Source organism: Notolepis coatsorum, assembly GCF_963971535.1.
Source record: "Notolepis coatsorum genome assembly, chromosome: 6".
In the NCBI taxonomy this organism is placed as follows: domain Eukaryota; kingdom Metazoa; phylum Chordata; class Actinopteri; order Aulopiformes; family Paralepididae; genus Notolepis; species Notolepis coatsorum.
In genome coordinates this window covers 61,325,300-61,349,340 of record NC_140170.1, presented here as the reverse complement: position 1 = coordinate 61,349,340, position 24,041 = coordinate 61,325,300, and the positions used below count along the sequence as shown (strand labels likewise).

The window sequence follows — 24,041 nt, the reverse complement described above, 5'->3', positions numbered from 1 at the left end:
GCGGGTTTCGTGCAAGAACAGCGCGCGTTGCCATCCACACCGAGTCCGACTTCAAAGTGCACAGAGGAAGGCACATTTACATTGGAACAGTTGTCTATATGCGAAGTCAGTCCCCGTTTGAAGATATTTTTTTAAGATTTCCAGTTCCAGTGTTCCATTGTCCATTTGGCATGTATAAACCAGTTATTATATAATTAATTAGTTATTAATAAATTTATTTTAGAATGATGAAATCAGTGTGACTGTACTCCTGAAAAAGTATAGTATGGTTTATTGGGAAATATACAGACACATGAGCTGGTTGAACAACATCTCTATGTGTGGTAATAATGCAGATATTGAGTGTATTTCTGTGAAAATGCGCGTGGCGCACACCTCTGAATCCAACCAAAGCGATTAAATTCGCTTCCCGCCCCGTACGCGGCCGGTGTGAACAGCGACGCCTGTTAACATGGGAGCGAAAGTGAATCACTGATCGCCCTCACGTCTTGCGCCCGCGCCTGGTGGGTTTTGTGCGTTAGACGGAACTGTGTTTCCTGAGAGCTTCATGTTCCCTTTCATCCAGCCAGCAGTAGCAAAACAACACAGTCCTTCTCTCCGTGACCTCTGGCCTCCCTCTCAGTCCCCGGGCTCCCTTCTATCCCGGCGCTCTTGGCTTCTCTGTCATCGGCACGTCTTTTGATGTGTCTGAGAGGGGAAAACACAACGTTATTAGTGAATCTCATTCGGCAAAGGTAGAGAGGTATCCACGCACCCGCCTCGACAAATCTCACAATACCCGCGCCCTGTGTAAAGGACAGCGTGTATCTTTTTCGGTATGGAGGTGTTGACGACTGTTAGAAAATGTGCAACAGTAATATACAATGTACAGGTGAATAAACTGGGTACAAAATATACAAATTAGTACTACTGAATGTAGTGCTAAGCAGATGTATGTACAGAACTGTAGTATAATATGTACATTTTATTTTATTCATCTATTTATTTAATCAATTAATCTATTAATTTAACCTATATGCAACTATGTGACATCTGTGTTGTCTCACTACCCACACCCATTATTGTAAAGTGACTGAGTTCTAGTAAAGTGTTTAAGAAGCTTTTATTATTATTAAAGGTGTATGTGGTATTTCTTTTTTTTAATAAGTGTTAAATAGCTCTACACCCCAACAACCATCACTGATATAGGGTGTGGTCAGTAACATGGGTCTCCCAGTCCCTCTGCTCTGCAGTAAACACAAAATACATTCCCATTCCCACTTTAGCCAATCAGGAGAGAGAACCCTAGATATTTATTTGACTTATTTCAAGAAATCTTGCCAAGCCAAATTTGTTTTTATTTCTTTTTTTTGTCAGACCATTTCTGGTTAGTTCTCTCTCCTGATTGGATAAAGTGAGAATGGGATAGCAGAACATTATTTTCTGTTTACCGTTAGAGTAGACAGACTGGGAGACCCATGTTACTGACCAACACACTCTATACATCAGTGATGGCTGTCGGAATGTAGAGCTATTATTTGAACACAGAAAATACCACTTATAAGTGCGTACCTGATTGGCCATCCCTGTGTATGCGCTGGACGTAGAGGAGGAGCAAGAACAGAGAGAAGGCGATGAAGGCTGCTATGACCCCACACAACAGGAAGGAGTAACTACCCTGACGGTGGATCACCTGGAGAGAGAGAGAAGACGTACGCACTAATTACAGTACATATACAGGTATATATATATATTTATTTGTCTATAGTACTCATTACCTTATTTCTTAAGCATTAGCATTGTATTGTATTTGATTAGTGTGGGTGACCTGGCAAAGCCAGTCACACACTTTTAAAATCTATATTATTATTATTATTCTGTAGATTTTTGTCCGACTACTCCTCCCAGAGCTTTCGCACCTCACACAAGTGTAAGGTATCAAAACGACCGGCTTGGTCCAACTCAAGTTGCCATTACTTTTTGGATAGATTCGCCACAGGGTTTGGGTCATCACACACTTCTACAGGTGCACCATGGAGAGCTTGCTGACGTGCTTCAGCACAGCCTGGCACAGGAACTGTTCTTCCCACAGCCGCAAGTCACTTGAAGGAATCAACCATCAAATTCCTGTCATACCCTTTTGATAAGGTGATAGAATTAAGATGTGATAGAATTAAGATCTTACATTGTGTTCTATGTCTGTTTTCTCCTCTCCTGCATTTGGTTTGACCCGTGGTGCAGGCTAGGGCCCAGTCTGTTTTACACACACAGCTTGGTTTGACCTGCCGACCGTTTGGCTCTGGACCCCTCTCCCCACACACACACACACACGTGCACCCATGCGCACATCTCCTCTTGCTGCTTGCGTCTGACGCCTGGCCATCTCACATGCACGCACACACTCACGTACACATTGATAGACAGTTCGTTTCACACACACTTACACACAGATAAACACACATAGGATTTATGGCCACCACTTGGTTGCTTAAGTATCAGAAAAAATTCATGAATAGCACAAAGTAAAAGAGTGATGATCAAAACTGAGGACATGAACTCAGTCTAGCCTCACACACACTCACTCAAACCCATACACACAGATACACAATCCGCCCAAATGCGGGGGACCCCAGGGACCAATTATCGTTCGGCCCCCACCCTTAGTGAGGGGCACGTGCTGAAGGGACCCCTCCCTCTACCTTCTCTTCCCGCGTGTTTCTCTTTGTCCTTAGACTATGATGGTGACAACTATCAATCATTAGGCCAGGAGGAGGGGTGTCCAACGACAAATGTATAAATGAGCTGACTTCTGTATTATCGGGGCTCCTGTGCGACTGTGCTCTCCCTGCGTGGATGTACATATGCCTGGAGTCCAGATTATGATCTATGCTTATTGTCCTGTGTCTGAGAAGTTCAGTAAACTGTATACTGCCATCTGACTCGTCATCTCTGCTCATCAAGCCGACATTCAATTAAAAGAACCCAGGGTTAATTTACATTATAAGTGGAAGATCCAAGAGTATTATCTTGATCCTTTTACACTACAGAGAGAAGTGGAGGCAGAACGACACATCGCTGGCAACAGACTCCCAGCCACCCGGGATATCAGTGGTGCCTGCGGAAGGCACCGCGCAGCATCATTAAGGACCACAGCCACCCAGCAAGCAGACTGTTCTCCCCGGTACCGTCTGGCAGACGATACAGGAGCAGGGCTGCACGCACCACCAGACTCAGTTTTTACCACCTGGCCATCAGGCTTCTCAACTCATACACCTAAATATTCCACTTTGCAAATTTGCTTACCCGCTGTCTACACTGTTAATAATAATAATTAATAATAATTCATTTTAGGCGGCTGAGTGGCGCAGTGGGCAAGGCGCTCGCCACTAACGCAGAAGATGCTGGTATCGAGCCCAGCTCTCGGCGTTGCTATCGGCTTGGCCGGCCGTCATACTAACACAATTGGCAAGTGTTAGAGGGTGGGAAAGCTGGTGGGTGGGGATTGGACATTGTGGACAGCGACTCCTACAGGTCGGTTTGGTGACGCCGGAAGCAGGAAGTAGCGGGGGCAGCGTGAGCCTCCCACGCGTTACTCCTCGCCACAGAGTTCGAGCTGCTGCGGTGAAAAGATGCGACAGGCTGCCTCCTCGTGTACCGGAGGGGACACGTGATGCAAGGCTTCTATCCTCACTACAGCCGACCAGTGGGAGGCATAGTCTAGCAACGTTCAAGACAGGGGAGGGAAGAATTGGAAATACGAAATTGGGATGGGAGAAAAATTGAAAAAATGGGGAGAAAAAGTGGATACAAAATAAATAATAATTCATTTTATTTATATAGCGCTTCTCAAGGACCCGAAGTTGCTGACAGTAGGCAGAGGAACATAGTAAAACAAAGAAACAAAAAAGAAACATAGGACCACGGGGGAAAGCAGAGCATGAGATAACACAAAAACATAGAGCGACAGGAACAAACATCAATCACGTTGGAGGGGGGGGGGGGGGGGTTGAAGGCTAGGGAGAACAGGTGGGTTTTGAGGCGGGATTTGAAGGTGGAGAGTGTGGGGGAGTCTCTGATTGACTGAGGGAGGGAATTCCAGAGTCGGGGTGCAGTGCGAGAGAAGGCCGGGGTGCGTCTATTCGAAAGGCAACCGGTTCATGCGTTTTGCGAATCTGATTGGCCACTGACGTTTCTGGTCATGTGACATGTGCGCCCAATCGCGTGACGCGCCCATTTCCGCCTCGACCAGCAGCAAACTACCTAACGCCTAGTTTATCACTGGTTAAGCTTAGGCGACTCTTTGAAGTTGGTTAAGGTTAGAGTTTGGTATCAGGGCTGGCGTTCCATCGCCATGCTCTAAGACAAACTCTAACCTTAACCAACTTCGAAAGAGTGCCTAAGCTTAACCGGCGAAAGAACTTGCCGTCACACGATTGGTGCGACCAGAAACAGCAGTGGCCAATCAGAGCGCAAAATGCGAACGCGGAAGCATGAACCGGTTGCCTTTCGAATAGACGCGGCCCGATCACCAAAGTTTTTAAGTTTGGATGTCGGGACAGTGAGGGAGGCAGTGGAGGAGGACCGGAGGGAACGGGTGGGGCGGTAGGGTTAGAAGGAGATCAGTCAGGTAGGGGGGGGGGGGGGGCAGGCTATGGAAGGCTTTGAAGGTGAGGAGTAGTGTTTTAAAGTGTATGCGTTCTTTGATCGGGAGCCAGTGGAGAGAGTGGAGGACAGGAGTGATGTGGTCACAGGACCGGGTGTTGGTGAGGAGGCGGGCGGCTGAGTTCTGGACCATTTGCAGTTTATGGAGGGAGCGGGAGGTGATGCCAGTGAGGAGGGAGTTGCAATAGTCAAGGCGGGAGGAGATGAAGGCGTGTGTTGACATAAAGATGCACCATCAAAAAAAGGTTGGACTGCTACATACCCAATGTGCAATACTTTTGCATTATGCTTGTCACCCTTACACACAAATCCTCATTTTCATATACAGTATGTATAGGGTTATATATTTTACATATTATTCCATGTTTATTTACTCACTTACTCATCTAACACATTTCATTGTACCGTCGACATACTATGACCAATAAACACACACACTTGAATGATTTACTTACATTCACAAACGGTACAGACAAACTTTGTAAATGCATAAACCAAATAATGCTAATTAGTCAGATGGCACGGCAACTTGTTTCAAGGATATAAAAAGCCACATCTGTTACATGCAGACACACGTTCTGCACCGATGTGTGCCTTTTCTGCATCAATTTATGATGGAAATGTTTTATTCATGTAAAAGGAAAAGACATGAACACAAACGGGATCAGTCAATAATAGTGCTGAGAGTAGGGCTGGCAGGTATACAGAATATGAAGGTATACCGTCCGTCATGGATCCTTGCAGAGGTATGGATTCATACAGTCTGCAATATATTAAATGTTGTAAAAATTCTATATTTTTAAATGAATAAAAAAGAAGACCATGTGTAACGGGGAAGCCCGTGGGTATGTCCACAGTCACGGAAACAGGTGTGTTGACGAGTGACTGTGGCAGTGCGGGCTGGTAAATTAAACTCACTTCCCCATAACAGGGTTAACAGACGCATAGGTACGGTAGTTAGGAGTGAATTCACTTCTTAGTGCAGCGGCCTGTGTTGTCGCCCGCGGACGCGGGAGCCCCCTGTTCGACTCCCCCTCGGGACATTCTCATTTAACATCAAACACAACGCAGACCAGTATGATCCGTCACAGTGGTGCCCAGTGACCCGGATGTCCTGAGGGGCGTGAGTTTAGGGAGGTGAGTGTAACGGGGAAGCCCGTGGGTATGTCCACAGTCACGGAAACAGGTGTGTTGACGAGTGACTGTGGCAGTGCGGGCTGGTAAATTAAACTCACTTCCCCATAACAGGGTTAACAGACGCATAGGTACGGTAGTTAGGAGTGAATTCACTTCTTAGTGCAGCGGCCTGTGTTGTCGCCCGCGGACGCGGGAGCCCCCTGTTCGACTCCCCCTCGGGACATTCTCATTTAACATCAAACACAACGCAGACCAGTATGATCCGTCACACATGCAAGTGCTGGACCTGGCCATGACACCTCACGCAGGCGTGCACGGTGGTGCAGTGATTAACACTGTCGCCTCACAGCAAGAAGGTCCTGTGTTCGAATCCCGCTTGGGGACCAGGTTACCGGGTTGCCAGGTACCCAGGTGGGGTATCTCCCGGGCCTTTCTGTGTGGAGTTTGCATGTTCTCCCCATGCTCGCAAGGGTTCCCCCTCCGGGAAAAGAGATAAACCCAAGGGAGGGAAGGGTGACTGGGAAAGGTCAAGTGCAGAGATAAAATTTCATTGGCAATCCAAAAAAAGTAAGTGAGTCAGCCAGCCAGTCAATTAGGGAAATGTTCTATTGCAAAAGTGTCCTTGCAGTAGTATTAAAAAAAGAAAAGCTTTTTCTTTTTAAGGAAACAGCACCTTTATATTTGTATTACAAGATACGTTCATGAAGATTCGCTATGCCCGGCCGCCTGTCTGTGCGCTCCGTCGAGACTGTGCTTACTTTTGCTAATATTTATAGTTTTAAGAGTTTTGTCTGTACCAACAGTAGGTGCATTTAATGTGTATGACCGTCAGTCACTTATAGACATCGGATTACGGGAAACTTACCGACTAGATTACTCCCTGGATCAGCTTTCTGAACCGCAGCAATGGCCTGTTGAGATCCTGAGAACACCAGGACCAGGTCTTGACCCCAGGAACAAAGGAAACATCAGACGGCGTGGGAAGAGAGCTGGGATCCGTAACAGACTGAGAACCAGACGACACCGAACGCCACTACCCAGTATATTGCTAGCCAATGTACAATCGATTGACAATAAATTAGACGACATCCGAGCAAGGATTAAATTCCAGAGAGACGTTAGAGATTGTAATGTTCTCTGCTTCACTGAAACGTGGCTGTCGCCAGAAACCCCGGACCACGCCATCCAACCGGCCGATCACTTCTTCATCCACCGCAAGGATAGAACAGCTGAATCAGGCAAACAGCGCGGAGGTGGGATCGCCTTCATGGTAAACAACAATTGGAGCGATCCAGCTAACGTGAAGGAATTATCAAACCACTGCTGCACCAACCTGGAATATATAACAATCAAGTGTCGTCCTTTCTTCCTTCCGAGAGAGTTAACGGCGATCATCCTTGTAGGAGTGTAAATTTCCACCGCAAGCCAGCGATAGTGTCGCGCTCTCCAGACTTCACGATGAGGTAAACAAACTCCAAGCCGCGAACGTTAACGCAGCCATTGTAGTAGTGGGTGATTTCAATAGCGCCAATCTGAGAAAGGTTTTGCCCGACTTCTATCAGCATGTGACTTGTAACACCAGAGGCGGTAACATTTTAGATCACTGTTACTTGCAATTCAAGGGTGGCTACAAGGCTCATTCTGCTAGTGGCTTTGGTAAGTCTGATCACGCGGCCATTTTCCTTTCACCAAAGTACAAACAGAGAATCAAGAGCACTCCTGTAGTCTCGCGAGAGGTGCAGAAATGGGATGTGACGTCAGAGGAGACGCTCCAGGCTGCGTATGAGTGCACAGACTGGAGCGTGTTCCACGACACAGATAACATTAATGTCTACACGGAGACAGTGCTGGACTATGTTCGTACTTTGGTGGAAGAAACAATCCCCACTACCACAATTAGAGTTTACCCAAATCAAAAATCCTGGGTAGACAAATACGTCCGTGAAGCTCTGAAAGCGCGCACCAAAGCATACAACGACGGCCTGGTGGCAGGCAACATGAATGACCACAAGGTGGCGCGATACAACGTAAGGAGGACAGTGACAGAGGCCAAACGGCGCTACAGAGATAAAATTGAACTCCAGTTTGAACAGGCTGACTCCAGAGCTATGTGGCAGGGGCTCAAAACGATGACAGACTACAAAGGCACCTCCCTCAAACTGAACAGTGACATCTCCCTAGCAAATGACCTCAATACCTTCTATGCAAGGTTTGATGCTGGTAATAACAACACCAGCCCACAAGCCACGGCAATGGGGGGGGGGGGGGTCTGCTGCTGATGGAGACTCAGTGTTCAGGGTAACAGAGCATGAGGTGAGGCGGACCTTTAAAAAAGTGAATATCAGGAAGGCAGCAGGACCGGACGGCATCCCCGGCCGCGTCCTAAAAGTCTGTGCCGACCAACTGGCCCCGGTATTCACTGACATATTTAACCTGTCCTTAGAACAGGCTGTCATCCCCACCTGCCTGAAGAAGTCCACTATTATCCCTGTACCCAAAAAATCCAAGCCTGCTTGCCTCAACGACTACCGCCCTGTAGCTCTCACCTCCATAGCTATGAAGTGCTTTGAGAAGCTAGTAAAGGGCTACATCTGCTCCTCCCTCCCCATCAACATGGACCCCCTGCAATTTGCATACCGCCCCAACAGGTCCACGGAGGACGCCATAGCCCATGTGCTGCACACAGCAGCATCACACCTGGACAAGAGGCAGGGGAACTATGTGAGAATGCTATTCATCGACTACAGCTCGGCATTCAATACCATAGTCCCCTCCAAACTCATAGCCAAGCTCAGGGACCTGGGCTTGAACTATGACCTCTGCCAGTGGGTCTTGGACTTCCTGACGGGCAGACCCCAGGTGGTGAGAGCAGGCAACTGCACCTCCTCATCCATCACCCTCAACATAGGGGCCCCCCAGGGCTGTGTTCTGAGTCCCCTCCTCTACTCCCTGTACACACACATCTGTGTGGCTCAGCGGAGTAGCAACACAATCATCAAATTTGCCGACGACACAGTGGTGGTGGGCCTGATCTCTGCCAACGATGAGAGGGCCTACCTGGAAGAGGTCAAGGTCCTGGCGGGATGGTGCCAGGAAAACAGCCTCTCCCTGAACGTCAGCAAAACAAAGGAGATGATTGTGGACTTCAGGAGGTCGGGGGTCAAGGACTACAGCCCCCTCAGCATCGACGGGGCACCGGTTGAGAGAGTCAACAGCTTTAAGTACCTCGGAGCCTACATATCCGAGGACTTGACATGGACCACACACATCGACAGTGTTGTGAAGAAGGCACGACAACGCCTCTACTTCCTCAGGCGCCTAAGGAAGTTCAGAAGATCCTTACGAACTTCTACTCATGTACAATAGAGAGCATCCTGACTGGCAACATCACCTCCTGGTTTGGGAATAGCACTGCACAAGACCGAAGCAGACTACAAAGAGTGACACGTTCAGCCGAACGCACAATCGGAGGGGGGCTCCCCACCCTCCAGAACATTTACAACAAGCGGTGCAGGGGGAAGGCTAAGAGAATTATTAAGGACTCGAGCCACCCGAACAACTGCCTCTTTGAACTGCTGCGGTCAGGCAAGCGATACCGGAGTCTCAAGGCGAGCACAGAAAGACTCAGAAGAAGCTTCTATCCCCAGGCCATCAGGCTGCTTAACGAACAATGAACACTACACAACAACAACCATCAAACGCACATAGCACACACATCCACATGCACACACTCACTTTAAACAAACACACTGTAGCACCCACTCTCCACACTTTATAGCACACACTCACTTTAAACAAACACACTGTAGCACACACTCCCCACACTTTATATTTATTGATGAAGGATTGCACTACAACTCGTACACCTACACTGTAAATTGTACCTAAATTGTACCTCATCCCATTTCTGCATTTCTGCTCTGCACTATATAATATTGTACATTAGTACACTGCATAGTATTGTATATTATATGGTAACTCAGTTACGTCTATTCTGCATCGAACATTGTACATATGTCTATACTGAACACTGTGACCTCATTTTCTACTTCTAATTTACATGCTATACTATGTTATTTGATACTATCTTGTCTAGCACAGTCTCTGGAGCGTAACAGTAAGAAGCATTTTGTATGAAAGTATTCTGTACTTCTGTATGACAACTATTAAAGAAACTTGAAACTTGAAAGGTCATCATATCACATTGTACTGAAATTGGAAAACAAAACCTTCAAATACCATTAAAACATTAAGACACATATGGTGATATGATATTTTAGCTGTATGGTCAAATACTAGCTGAGCTGCAACAGCTGGTCTGTCATCCACACACACAACACCACACCCTCATCCACACAACACCACACCCTCATCCACACACAACACCCTCATCCACACAACACCACACCCTCATCCACACACAACACCACACCCTCATCCACACACACAACACCACACCCTCATCCACACAACACCACACCCTCATCCACACACAACACCCTCATCCACACAACACCACACCCTCATCCATACAACACCACACCCTCATCCACACACAACACCACACCCTCATCCACACACAACACCACACCCTATCCACACACTATCCACACACAACACCACACCCTCATCCACACACACTACACACCCTCCATCCACACACTACACACCCTCCATCCACACCTACACACCCTCCAGTCACACACTACACACCCTCCATCCACACCACCTACACACCCTCCAGTCACACACTACACACCCTCCATCCACACCTACACACCCTCCAGTCACACACTACACACCCTCCATCCACACCTACACACCCTCCATCCACACACTACACACCCTCTATCCTCACACCTACACACCCTCCATCCACACACACTACACACCCTCCATCCACACACACTACACACCCTCCATCCACACACAACACCACACCCTCCATCTACACACAACACCACACCCTCCATCCACACACAACACCACACCCATACAAACCCTCCATCCAACTCACTCAAAACTCTGCAGCTAGGCTATTAAAAGGAACTAAGAGGAGCGAGCTCATTAGTCCAGTGTTAGCTACTCTGCACTGGCTTCCGGTAACATTTAGAATTGATGTTAAGGTCCTCCTCCTTATATACAAAGCACTAATGAGGCACTAATGGAACAGGACCGAGCTACATTTCCAATTCTCTTGTCAACTATGTGCCCCCAAGAACATTATGATCTTGATCAATAAACTACTGGTTTAATGAAGGTTCCCAACCACAGCCAAAAGAAAATCGGGGATGCAGCCGTTGCTAATTATAATTACACACATTAGGGGGCGAACTCATTAAATCTGTTCAAAAGTAAGCTAAAAACGTATCTCTTCACCTTAGCCTTTTAATGCACTCTGCCATTTAGACTATTATACTGTCTATTTGTATGTCTGCACCTTGTGCATTGCTTTTATTCCGATTATTGTCTATTTTATATTTTATAGGAAAAGAGATAAACCCAATGGAAAAACATGCAGAACAGAGCGCTGACGCTGTCACGTCCCTGACAAAGACGGACAGGAGCACTTGGATTGGTCCCCGGGGCGCGGCCCCACGCCCCAACCCATGTCTGCTCCCGGCTGCCCTTGTGGGGGGAAGGGTGACGGGAAGCGTGAATACTTTCGGCAACCAACATGCCCTTCCGCGTTGCTCTGATTGGCCAGCGTTGGCCAGCGCTCTCCTGCGTGAATACCAGCGCTCTACGCTCGTTTACCCCCTACGCCGCGCATGAGGCTCCCCCCAGGTGCTCGTTTACACGCTACGCCGCGCATGAGGCTCCCCCAGGTGCTCGTTTACCCCCTACGCCGTGCATGAGGCTCCCCCAGGTGCTCGTTTACACGCTACGCCGCGCATGAGGCTCCCCCCAGGTGCTCGTTTACACGCTACGCCGCGCATGAGGCTCCCCCAGGTGCTCGTTTACACGCTACGCCGCGCATGAGGCTCCCCCCAGGTGCTCGTTTACACGCTACGCCGCGCATGAGGCTCCCCCCAGGTGCTCGTTTACACGCTACGCCGCGCATGAGGCTCCCCCCAGGTGCTCGTTTACACGCTACGCCGCGCATGAGGCTCCCCCAGGTGCTCGTTTACACGCTACGCCGCGCATGAGGCTCCCCCAGGTTAATACGCGACGCGATAATCCCCCTGGTTAATAATAATAAATGGGCATCACAGAACACGCCATATTAGCAACGCTGGTTAATAATAATAAGCGGGTATAGCATGATAATACCTAGCTGCATCAGATAATACCTACCTGCATCAATATACGCCGCGCTAATATATACTATATACTCCAACGCCTAACTAAGCAAGATGGACGCCGCGGGCGATCACTGCTATTCAGCCAACGCAGCCAATTCAGCCGCGCCGCAGGCAGCAGATACAGTAATGATGCTACTGACAGCAGATACAGTAATAATATGATGCTACTGACAGCAGATACAGTAATAATATGATGCTACTGACAGCAGATACAGTAATAACATGATGCTACTGACAGCAGATACAGTAATAACATGATGCTACTGACAGCAGATACAGTAATAATATGATGCTACTAACAGCAGATACAGTAATAACATGATGCTACTGACAGCAGATACAGTAATAATATGATGCTACTAACAGCAGATACAGTAATAACATGATGCTACTGACAGCAGATACAGTAATAACATGATGCTACTGACAGCAGATACAGTAATAATATGATGCTACTAACAGCAGATACAGTAATAACATGATGCTACTGACAGCAGATACAGTAATAATATGATGCTACTAACAAGAGATACAGTAATAACATGATGCTACTGACAAGAGCTACAGTAATAACATGATGCTACTAACAAGAGCTACAGTAATAACATGATGCTACTGACAGCAGCTACAGTAATAACATGATGCTACTGACAGCAGATACAGTAATAACATGATGCTACTAACAGCAGCTACAGTAATAACATGATGCTACTGACAGCAGATACAGTAATAATATGATGCTACTAACAGCAGATACAGTAATAATATGATGCTACCAACAGCAGATACAGTAATAATATGATGCTACTGACAGCAGATACAGTAATATGCTACTGACAGCAGATACAGTAATAACATGATGCTACTAACATGACGAATGCATAATGCCGCGGCGGCAAAACCTATTAATATTACGTGTTGATGGAATCGCATCAATATAGAGAGAGTAGTGACGAATGCATAATGCCGCAGCGGCAAAACCTATTAATATTACCTATGTGTTGATATAGAGAGAGTAGTGACAAATGCATAATTTACACTTGTGCCAATTGCGTGCGTTTGTCTAAGTATTATTATTCTAAGTATTGCTATTATTATTATCTACCGCCGCTGCGGAAAAACCTATTAAAGCCTGCTATTAAAACATGCACAGCTTGCGGCTGTGTGGCGAAAACCTGCTTGGCGTGCGAGTGCCGTCAAAAAGAAAATGCGCATGCGCGCGTTACCGGCGTAGGGGGAAAACGAGCATAGAGGGCTGGCCGATCGCTGGCCAATCAGAGCAACGCGGTTACCGAAAGTATTCACGCTGACGGGAATGGTCAAGTGCAGAGAGGACATTTTATCGGCAATCCAAAAAAAGTAAGTCAGCCAGCCAGTCAATTAGCGACATTTTCTATTGCAAAAGTGTCCTTGCAGTAGTATTAAAAAAAGAAAAGCTTTTTCTTCTTAACACTTTGAGTGCCAGCCACGAGAAATCTCGTTAGTTCATGCCATGCGTTGAGTGCCAAGAACGAGAAATCTCGTTATTTAATTGTTATTTTTTTTATTATCGATTTCCATACGTTTTTCATCAATCTAGCCTCACGTTATTAGTGGGGATCTGTCTGAGCTCGAACAGGGAAAATACCGCCCCCTATCGTCTCTCCGGATGGTATTGCACCCATATGGATTGGACTGAATGAAATGGATGGGAAAAAAATTGTCCGGAATCCACATTTTACTTGTCAGGCATGTAACTGGAGACGATCCCAGTCATTGCCCACCCACAGAACAGCTTGGAATATGTGTTACCAGTACCCAGCGTTGGATCAATAAACGCGATCGATATTTGGAATGGCAACCAGGAATTGGAATAATCTTTTTGGAAAACATCTGATCTGAGGTAAGGAATGTATTTTACCAGTCTTGGGATAATCAGAGCTCTTTTAACCATCAGCGTGTCCCATATGTGTGTGTGTGTGGCTGTGAGTGTGTGTGTGCTGATCAGGAAATAAGAGAATCGATTTTTCAGCCCGCTTCTCTATAGCGTGCATAAGTACACACCCTCATCCACACACAACACCACACCCTCATCCACACACACAACACCACACCCTCATCTGCACACAACACCACACCCTCATCCACACACACAACACCACACCCTCATCCACACACAACACCACACCCTCATCCACACACACAACACCACACCCTCATCCACACACAACACCACACCCTCATCCACACACAACACCACACCCTCATCCACACACACAACACCACACCATCATCCACACACAACACCCTTCCTCCACACACTACACACCTACACACCCTCCATCCACACCTACACACCCTACATCCACACACCCTACATCCACACCTACACACCCTCCATCCACACCTACACACCCTCCATCCACACACTACACACCTACACACCCTCCATCCACACCTACACACTCTCCATCCACACACTACACACCTACACACCCTACATCCACACCTACACACCCTCCATCCACAACATCACACCCCTCATCCACACACAAACCCTTACAAACCACCTTTGTGCATTGCTTTTATTCCGATTATTGTCTATTTTATTAAAAAAATTATGTCTGCACTTTATGCAATGCTTTTATTTGGTCAATTATATGCTAATTTTATGTAAATTCTCTGATAATTTTATACCTGTCTATATTTATGCCAATCTTATGCTAATTGTATGTCCATTATGTCTGCATTACTGCTGTGAAGCACTTTGGGCTGCAATTCTTGTATGAAAGTGCAAATAAAGTTTATTATTATTATTATTATTATTATTATTATTATTATTATTATTATTATTATTATTATTATTATTATATATATATTTTTTTTTAAACTTTGACCAGTCAGCTGGTTCTTTTTAGCGTTTATCGCTTTTTCATCGCATTCATACTTGGTCAAGTTCGACCGACAGAAGCAGGCTGAAAGGGTTCAGATGGGGGGGAAGACACTCTGGGAAAGGCACGGCTGCCGTCCGGGATTCGAACGCGCTCAGCCCCAGATCCGTGACGAGCACGGTTGTCCACGGCGCTGAAATAGCACTCGCGGTACGTGGTGAGCTACTGGAGCTCCCCTATTATTATTATTATTATTATTATTATTATTATTATTATTATTATTATTATTATTATTATTATTATTATATTACCCACACACTCCACACCTAGGAGCCCTTCATCCACACACTCCACACCTGCACTCCCTACAGTATAGGCTGCCTTGCAAGTGTACTTGTTGTAAATGGGACTGCAGTGGGCATACAGACACACACACATTTACATTTACATTTAGTCATTTAGCTGACGCTTTTATCCAAAGCGACTTACAAGTTCTGTACGACAAGCCATCAGGAAGGGCACAACTCTATCAGCTGAGCAACAATGTTCATCAAAGTGTTGAGTGCTACAGTGTAGGTTAGTTTATTAGGACAAGTGCATGACAGTACGGTTAGTTAGGGTTAGATTTTTTTTTTTTTTTTTTTTTTTTTAATTCAGATAATGGTTGAAGAAGTGCGTCTTTAGTCGACGGCGAAAGATTGGACGTGATTCGGCTGTCCTAACTGGGGTGGGTAGTTCATTCCACCATTGTGGGGGCAAGGACTGAGAATAGGCGACTTCTCTTTGATGACCCTCCCGGAGCTTGGATAGGAGTAGGTCTGAGGCGGCCAGAAGATGCAGAGCGTAGGGGTCTTGAGGGTGTGTAGTTAGAGACCATTGACCGGAGGTAGGCGGGAGCGGTTCCCTTTGCCGCACGGTATGCTAGGTCGAGGGCCTTGAAGCGGATTCGTGCAGCAATGGGGAGCCAGTGCAGGTCCCTAAGAAGTGGGGTGACATGGGCCGACTTCGGTAGGTTTGAGATCAGGCGGGCCGCTGCGTTCTGAATGAGTTGAAGACGCTTAGTGGCAGTGGCCGGGAGGCCAGCGAGCAGTGCATTGCAGTAGTCGAGGCGGGAGATGACTGTTGATTGGACGAGGGAGTTGGGTGGCTTCTTTTGTCAGGAAGGGGCGTATCCTTCTGACGTTGCTCAGGAGGAATCGGCAGGTTCTGGTCGTCGCTGCGATGTGAGCAGAGAAGTTCAACTGGTCGTCGAGGACAACACCAAGGTTCTTGGCGTCGGGACGCAGTCACAGCTGCATTCTCGACTGTGATTGAAAGGTTGGTTAGGGGGGAGGATTTGGCCGGCAGGTGGAGCAATTCTGTTTTGCTTAGGTTCAGTTTGAGGTGGTTGGACGTCATCCAGGCTGAGATGTCGGACAGACAGGCCGAGATCCGCTCAGAGACGTGGATATCTGAGGGAGGGAAGGAGAGGAAGAGTTGAGTATCGTCGGCATAACAATGGTAGGAGAAGCATGAGACGTGATAATGTTACCCAGTGATTTAGTGTAGAGGGAGAAGAGAAGGGGTCCTAAAACCGAGCCCTGGGGGACACCCGTCCGCAGGGGGCGGGGTGGCCGACAGGGTCCCTCTCCAGACACTTGGTAGGAGCGGTCATTGAGGTATGATGACAGCCATGTCAGCGCAGAGCCAGCCACTCCCATTCCTGCGAGGGCCGCAAGGAGGATCTGGTGGTTGACTGTGTCGAAGGCTGCAGATAGATCTAGGAGAATCAGGACAGAGGAGAGGCCTTTCGCTTTTGCTAAGTGAAGTGCCTCTGTGACCGCAATGAGGGCTGTCTCTGTGGAGTGACCAGTCCTGAAGCCTGACTGATTAGGGTCTAGGAGGTCATTCTGTAAGAGATAAGCAGTAAGTTGGTTGGATACAGCACGTTCAAGTGTTTTAGAAAGGAAGAGAGAAGAGAGACAGGACGGTAGTTGCCTATGACGGTAGGGTTCAGGGTTGGTTTTTTTATGAGCGGCGTGACTCTGGGCTTGTCACACACACATACATACGCACACACACTCAAATTTCTTACCGATCCTACAATCACTTGCAGCAGCATCTCCCCTGCGCGGGCACTGGTCACCAGAACCATCGTGGCACAACCTTTAGATACAGACTGGATGAGCATTTTGTTCTTTTAAATAGATCACACTGTAATGGCCTACCTACCAGTAGTGTGTGTGTGTGTGTGTGTGTGTGTGTGTGTGTGTGTGTGTGTGTGTGTTGTGTGTGTGTGTGTGTGTGTGTGTGTGTGTGTGTGTGTGTGTGTGTGTGTGTGTGTGTGTGTGTGGTGTGTGTGTGTGTGTGTGTGTGTGTGTGTGTCCGAGTGCGTGTCCTTTCATGTGATGAAGACAAAATATTTTGTATCCATGTGGGAACATTCCAAGGGCATATTTCAGAGTGAATGTAAGACAGTGGAATGTCCCCACAAGTGATGAAAACAGTGTGTGTGTGTGTGTGTGTAAGATATACCTTTATATTCCAGCATGTCTTCTGTAAAGGCCAGCATGCAGGGAAACACGCCGCTGATAGAAAGACCCAACACACTCGCTCCAATGAACAGAAACACAGTGCTGGTGTAGAAGATCAACAACAAACACTGCACCACTATCACACCCATCTGAGAGAGAGGGGAGAGAGAGAGAGAGAGAGAGAGAGAGAGAGAGAGAGAGAGATGAGAGAGAGAGAGAGAGAGAGAGAGAGAGAGAGAGAGAAGAGAGAGAGGAGAGAGAGAGAGAGAGAGAGAGAGAGAGATAGGGGGGAGAGGGAGAGGGACAGAGAGATAGAGAGAGAGAGGGACAGTGAGAGAGAGAGGGACAGAGAGAGAGAGGGACAGAGAGAGAGAGAGGGACAGAGAGAGAGAGGGGGGGGAGAGAGAGAGAGATAGATAGGGGGAGAGGGACAGAGAGAGGGGGGGGGGGAGAGGGACAGAGAGAGGGGGGAGAGAGAGAGGGACAGAGAGAGAGGGGGGGAGGGAGAGAGAAATAGATAGGGGAGAGGGGGAGAGAGAGGGGGGGGAGGGAGAGAGAGAGAGAGAAAGAGATAGGGGAGGGGGACAGAGAGAGAGAGGGGGGGAGAGAGAGAGGGACAGAGAGAGAGAGAGGGGACAGAGATAGAGAGGGAGGGAGAGAGAGAGAGGGGGGAGATGAGAGAGAGAGAGAGAGAGAGAGATATGGGGGAGAGGGACAGAGAGAGAGGAACAGAGAGGGGGAGAGAGGGACAGAGAGAGGAGATACAGAGAGAGGGGGGAGAGAGAGATAGATGGACAGAGAGAGAGAGAAACAGACAGGGAGAGAGAGAGAGAGAGAAACAGACAGGGAGAGAGAGCGAGAGAGAGAGACACAGAGAGAGATGGAAAACACAGACAGGGAGAGAGAGAGAGAGAGAGAGAGAGAGAGAGAGGGGGAGGTGAGAGAGAGCGAGATAAACAGAGAGAGAAGGAAACAGATGGACAGGGGAGAGAGAGAGGGAGGGAGTGAGAGAGAGAGGGAGGGAGAGAGGTGGAATGAACGTGCAATTCTGCTTTGGCTAAGTTCATATTTCCAATCTCTCTTGCTGCGTGTTCAGCATCCGATCCGAGCTCTTATTTACTTACTGGCTCAGACATCCTGCTTGTTTTATGCATATTGCCAACCTGGTCATAATTCATCTGCCAACTGACCAGTATAATTTATATCCACACACCCACGTCAAATATTTGTTTTCCTTTCTCATGGTCAACCATGTCACCTCATCATCATACCTACGGGTATGGGCAGGGTAATAGTAGAAAGACATACATATAGGCAATCAAATAAAAATCTGAATATAAAAATGAGAAAGATAAAACAGTGTAGAGTAGACAATATCAATGAGTCATGTGTGAAACATGACTGTAACATCAGTGTGTGTTAGGGGGATGTTCGATATTGGATTTTTTACCGATATCCGATATACCGATATTGTCCAACTCTTAATTTCCGATACAGATATCAACCGATACCGATATATGCAGGGTCCCCCCCCCCCCCCCCCGCCCAAAAAACTTAATCATTTCAGCTAATTAACATTACATATCTCTTGTCGTGGAATCAACACAACATTATGCATACTTTTGACAATAAATAAAATAAGAATTTGTTCTTACTTGCTTGCCTGGGTAAATAAAGGTTAAATAAATGTAATTTTTTTTTTTTAATTTCAATTTCAATTTTTAATTTTTATTAAACCGATACCGATCATTTCCGATATTACATTTTAATCCCAATATCGGTAGGCCGATAATATTGGGCATCCCTAGTGTGCGTGTGCGTGTGTGTGCGCGCGTGCGTGCGTGTGTGTGTGTGTGTGTTGGTACCAGACTGAGCAGGAGGAGCCTGCTCTCAGTGCACTTGCAGGACAGGTAGATACAGGCCAGTCTGCCTGCTGTGATGGAGGCCCAGAACACACTGTTCAGGTAGCCGGCCGTCCGGTGCCCCATCAACAGAGGAGGGGACACTGCATAGGTGTAGATGAAACCTGCATAGGAACCCTGGAGCAAAACACACAGGTAGCCATGTTAATGTGTGTGTGCATACATGCGTGTATGGGTGGGTGGGTGTGTGTGTGTGTGTGTGTGTCCGCAGCTAATCTCACAAACCACATGGCTAATTTGGATGAAACGTCGCACAAAGGCTGACAGCAGGCCAAGGACCTGAATTGTTGAATATCTTTCAGATCGGTCAACGACAAGTATATTATTTGAATGAATATGTCCATTGAAATATTATTATTCAGTATAAAGTTACACCTTTTGAACACAAGAGGGTGATACTACAGAGTTTCGCTGCTCAGAGCCTCCGGTAAAGCAGCTCTCTGGCCCCTGTTTACAACAAAGACATACCATAGTGAACCTATTGTTGTTGATATACCTATGTATTAAAAACATTCATGAATTCATTCATTTTCATCATTGTCCATTGAAATAAACCCCACCCCTTTTTATAGCTTATGGGAGGTGTCAATCAACGCAGACCAGACTACTACTTCTTTTCCCCTTTTGACCATTTCCTCCAATCACCCAATTTAGTTGTTATGCCAATTCCCTCCTGGTCAATGTGCTACCCTACTGTCGGTCTGGGGAGGGTGTAGACTACCTACCACATGCTGCCCTACGGTCTGTCTGGGGATGGTGTAGACTACCACATGCTGCCCTACTGTCGTTCTGGGGAGAGTATAGAGTAGACCAGGGGTTCCCAAAGTTTTCAGGCCGCGACCCCCGAAATAACAGTGTCAGAGAGCTGCGACCCCCACTATTATAGGAGACATACATTTAAAAAAAAAATGTAAATTAAAAAAAAAAAAATTATAAATGGTAGCAGCATGTGAACATGCAAACGTTCAAACGCACACACACTAATAAGCATTGGAGGCTTTTAACCAGGGCCAGACTGGGGAAATCATTCAGGCCAGGAAATATAGTGCGAAATATAGCCCCAGTCAGGCCACCTTTTACAAAGACTTCATTTCCTGCATTCTGGTGCAGGAATTGTTTTATTTGTACCCTTTAAATGCCAGTGTTTGTGATGACATGAATGCATAAAAAAAAAAGAAAAAAATGTAATTTATTTTTATTTTTTTTATCATCTGGCCTCTAGGGGTCGCGACCCCCACTTTGGGAACCCCTGGTGTAGAGTACCACATGCTGCCCTACTGTCGGTCTGGGGATGGTGTAGACTACCACATGCTGCCCTACTGTCGGTCTGGGGAGGGTGTAGACTAGACTACCACATGCTGCCCTACTGTCGGTCTGGTGAGGGTGTAGACTACCACATGCTGCCCTACTGTCGGTCTGGGGAGGGTGTAGACTACCACATGCTGCCCTATGTCGGTCTGGTGAGGGTGTAGACTACCACATGCTGCCCTACTGTCGGTCTGGTGAGGGTGTAGACTACCACATGCTGCCCTACTGTCGGTCTGGGGAGGGTGTAGACTACCACATGCTGCCCTACTGTCGGTCTGGGGAGGGTGTAGACTACCACATGCTGCCCTACTGTCTGTCTGGGGAGGGTGTAGAGTAGACTACCACATGCTGCCCTACTGTCGGTCTGGGGAGGGTGTAGAGTAGACTACCACATGCTGCCCTACTGTCGGTCTGGGGAGGGTGTAGAGTAGGCTACCACATGCTGCCCTACTGTCGGTCTGGGGAGGGTGTAGACTACCACATGCTGCCCTACTGTCGGTCTGGGGAGGGTGTAGACTACCACATGCTGCCCTACTGTCGGTCTGGGGAGGGTGTAGACTACCACACGCTGCCCTACTGTCGGTCTGGGGAGGGTGTAGACTACAACATGCTGCCCTACTGTCTGTCTGGGGAGGGTGTAGACTACCACATGCCTCCTCCGATACATGTGGAGTCACCAGCAGCTTCTTTTCACCGGACAGCGAGGAGTTTCACTGGGAGAGCACAGCGCGTGCGGAGATTCACGCTATGTCCCCCAGACCCCCTCCCTGCTGAACAGGAGCCCTGACCGACCAGTAGGAGTCGCCCGACCAGGACCACACTCACTCGGGTAAATAAATAGTGTAAGTGTGTAATTGTCTAATAGTGTGCCATAGTGTATTAGTGTAAGTGTAATAGTGTGTCATGGTTTAATAGTGTGTAATAGTTTCATAGTGTGCAAGTGTGCTAGTGTAAGTGTGTCATAGTGTGTGCTAGTGTAATAGTGCAATAGTGTGTAATAGTGTGTAATAGTGTGACAGTGTAATAGTGTGTAATAGTGTGTAATAGTCTGATGGTGTGTAATAGTGTGATAATGTAATAGTATCGTTTGTAATATAATATAATACTTTATTTGTATAACACTTTTCATACAGAAGTTGCAGTTCAAAGTGCTTCACAACAGTAAAAATATAGGCATAAGCGAGCATGAGCAAGCTAAATCACAGTGTTTCACATTAGGACCTAGTATCCCAATAGGTTCTCCGTTTACAGTTTCATTCAGTAATACAAATGACAAAAATAGTTTTAAATGATTCGGTTTAGAAATAGTCTAAGAATTATAAAATGGAACAGACATACAACAAGGTATTTAACATAGAACAGTGATAAAATAGTTCAATTTTGGATTACAACAGAGCAGTGCTCTTCATTATAGTAATATTCAATATTCAAGGGGCTTTCACAATTATTACATTTGGTAGTAATAATGGCACAGGCACACAGTCAAAAATTCATCAACATGCGCATTTGTTATCAGCAGTGCCAACGCGGAAGAGAGGGGGGTGGGGGATGGGACTGCGACTGGAGGGGCCGGGGGTGAGTGCAACGAGCGTAGGAGGAACGCTATGTTCTGTTCTTATCGCCCGACTCCCCGACATGACCTTGTGAGTTCCAAAGGCTCCAGCACACTTGAGTGTGGGGGGGGGGGGGGGGGGGGGGGTGCATCGGGCAGTGTCGGATTGATGGGCAGCAAGTCTCTTTACAAGTTCCATGTGGAGGGCTTCCAGTCTGTCTATAGCTATCTCCATACGGTTATCGTGTTTCCGAATTATTCTTGCACAGATCCAGATCCTGATAGCGATTGCTACAATGCCGATCAACATGAATGTGAGGATGTACAAATCCTCCACATCTTCAATCTCAAGAGAGTAAAGGCAGATTGATCCCCATTTATTCCATCTGTCAATCGCAAAGCCCGCTTGAAATGTCCCAACTGGACACAGCGGATCAGCTGCGCTCTGCTTCCTTGAAGAAAAAATACGATCAATCGCTGCAAATGACCAGCTTACTAGTTGGTCCATATTGTAGTTTGAGTAGGGAGTCAAGTTCGTTGAAGAAGGTAGAATCGACACGTCTAAACCGGTTATAGGGAGGCAGTGAGGGCTGGTGATAGGACGACCTCGACAGTCTGGGGAGTGGAGATAAGATAAGATAAGATATTCCTTTATTGATCCCCTTGGGGAAATTCAGGCATCATAGCAGCATGGGGGAAGGGGGGGGGGGGGGTACAGGTAGTAAAAACAACACAAGCAGTGTAAACAAATGTCAATATAATTTACTATCTAACTAACTGACAAATATATTCACAGTATTCACAGTGTCACCTAAGGTGCAGTATGCATAAGGTAGTGTTATAATTGACTATCTACTGAAATATACATTATTCACAGTATCACAGTATCCGCTGAAATATACATTATTCACAGTATCACAGTATCCACATAAGGTGCAGTATGCCTAAGGTAGTGTTATTGTCCTCCTTGGGTTCCTATTAGTCCTAGGTCAATGTCTGGCAGCAGTCGCTGCCCCCTGTTGTGGAGCCTGGAGGCCGCTAGTTGCTGCCCACTGTTGTGGAGCCTGATGGCCGCTGGTATGAAGGACTGTCCGAGGCGGTTAGTTGAGTGTCGGGGGGGTATGAGTCTGTGGCTGAACGAGCTTCTCATCCTGACCAGCTCGTCGTAGAGGGGGTGGTAGGGGTTCTCCATGATGGCAGCCAGCTTCCTTCTCATCCCCCTCTCTGCCATCACCTCTAGTCTAGGTAGCTCGACTCCCACCACGGAGCTAGCCTTCCTCACCAGCTTGTTGAGCTTGTTGGTGTCCCTTGAGTTGATGTAGCCTCCCCAGCATGCCACAGCATAGAAGAGGACGCTGGCCACTACAGACTGGTAAAATGACTGCAGTAGTCTATTGCACACGTGGACCTGAGTCTCCTCAGGAAGAACAGCCTGCTCTGTCCCTTCCTGTAGAGGGCCTCTGTGTTATCCGACCAGTCCAGTTTATTGTTCAGGTGTAACCCAAGGAACTTATATGAGTCCACCACCTCCACCTCCACCCCTCGGATGGTGATGGGAATCGGGGGGGCCTCTTCTCGCCCCTCCGGAAGTCCATCACCAGCTCCTTGGTCTTACTGGTGTTGAGTTGGAGGTGGTTGCTGGCGCTCCACCCCACAAAGCTCTCCACCAGGGCTCTGTACTCCTCCTCATCATCGTCGGTGATGTAGCTTACGATGGAGGAGTTGTCTGAGAACTTCTGCAGGTGGCACCCGCTTGAGTTGCGGCAGAAGTCTGAGGTATAGAGGGTGAAGAG

General features: G+C 47.3%; 1 protein-coding gene across 1 annotated transcript in view; it reads right to left on the bottom strand.

Annotated features, from left to right (window-relative positions):
• Positions 1 to 637: 637 nt before the first annotated feature.
• mfsd4aa (major facilitator superfamily domain containing 4Aa) overlaps positions 638 to 24,041 on the bottom strand; it is a gene marked incomplete at both ends in the record, with an annotated part of 44,106 nt that continues 20,702 nt past the window's right edge. The window contains 5 exons of the mRNA XM_084315582.1: positions 638 to 687; positions 1,552 to 1,672; positions 17,028 to 17,098; positions 17,468 to 17,615; positions 19,332 to 19,505. Coding sequence (XP_084171708.1) covers positions 638 to 687; positions 1,552 to 1,672; positions 17,028 to 17,098; positions 17,468 to 17,615; positions 19,332 to 19,505 — 564 coding nt within the window. The remainder of the gene's footprint in view (positions 688 to 1,551; positions 1,673 to 17,027; positions 17,099 to 17,467; positions 17,616 to 19,331; positions 19,506 to 24,041) is intronic.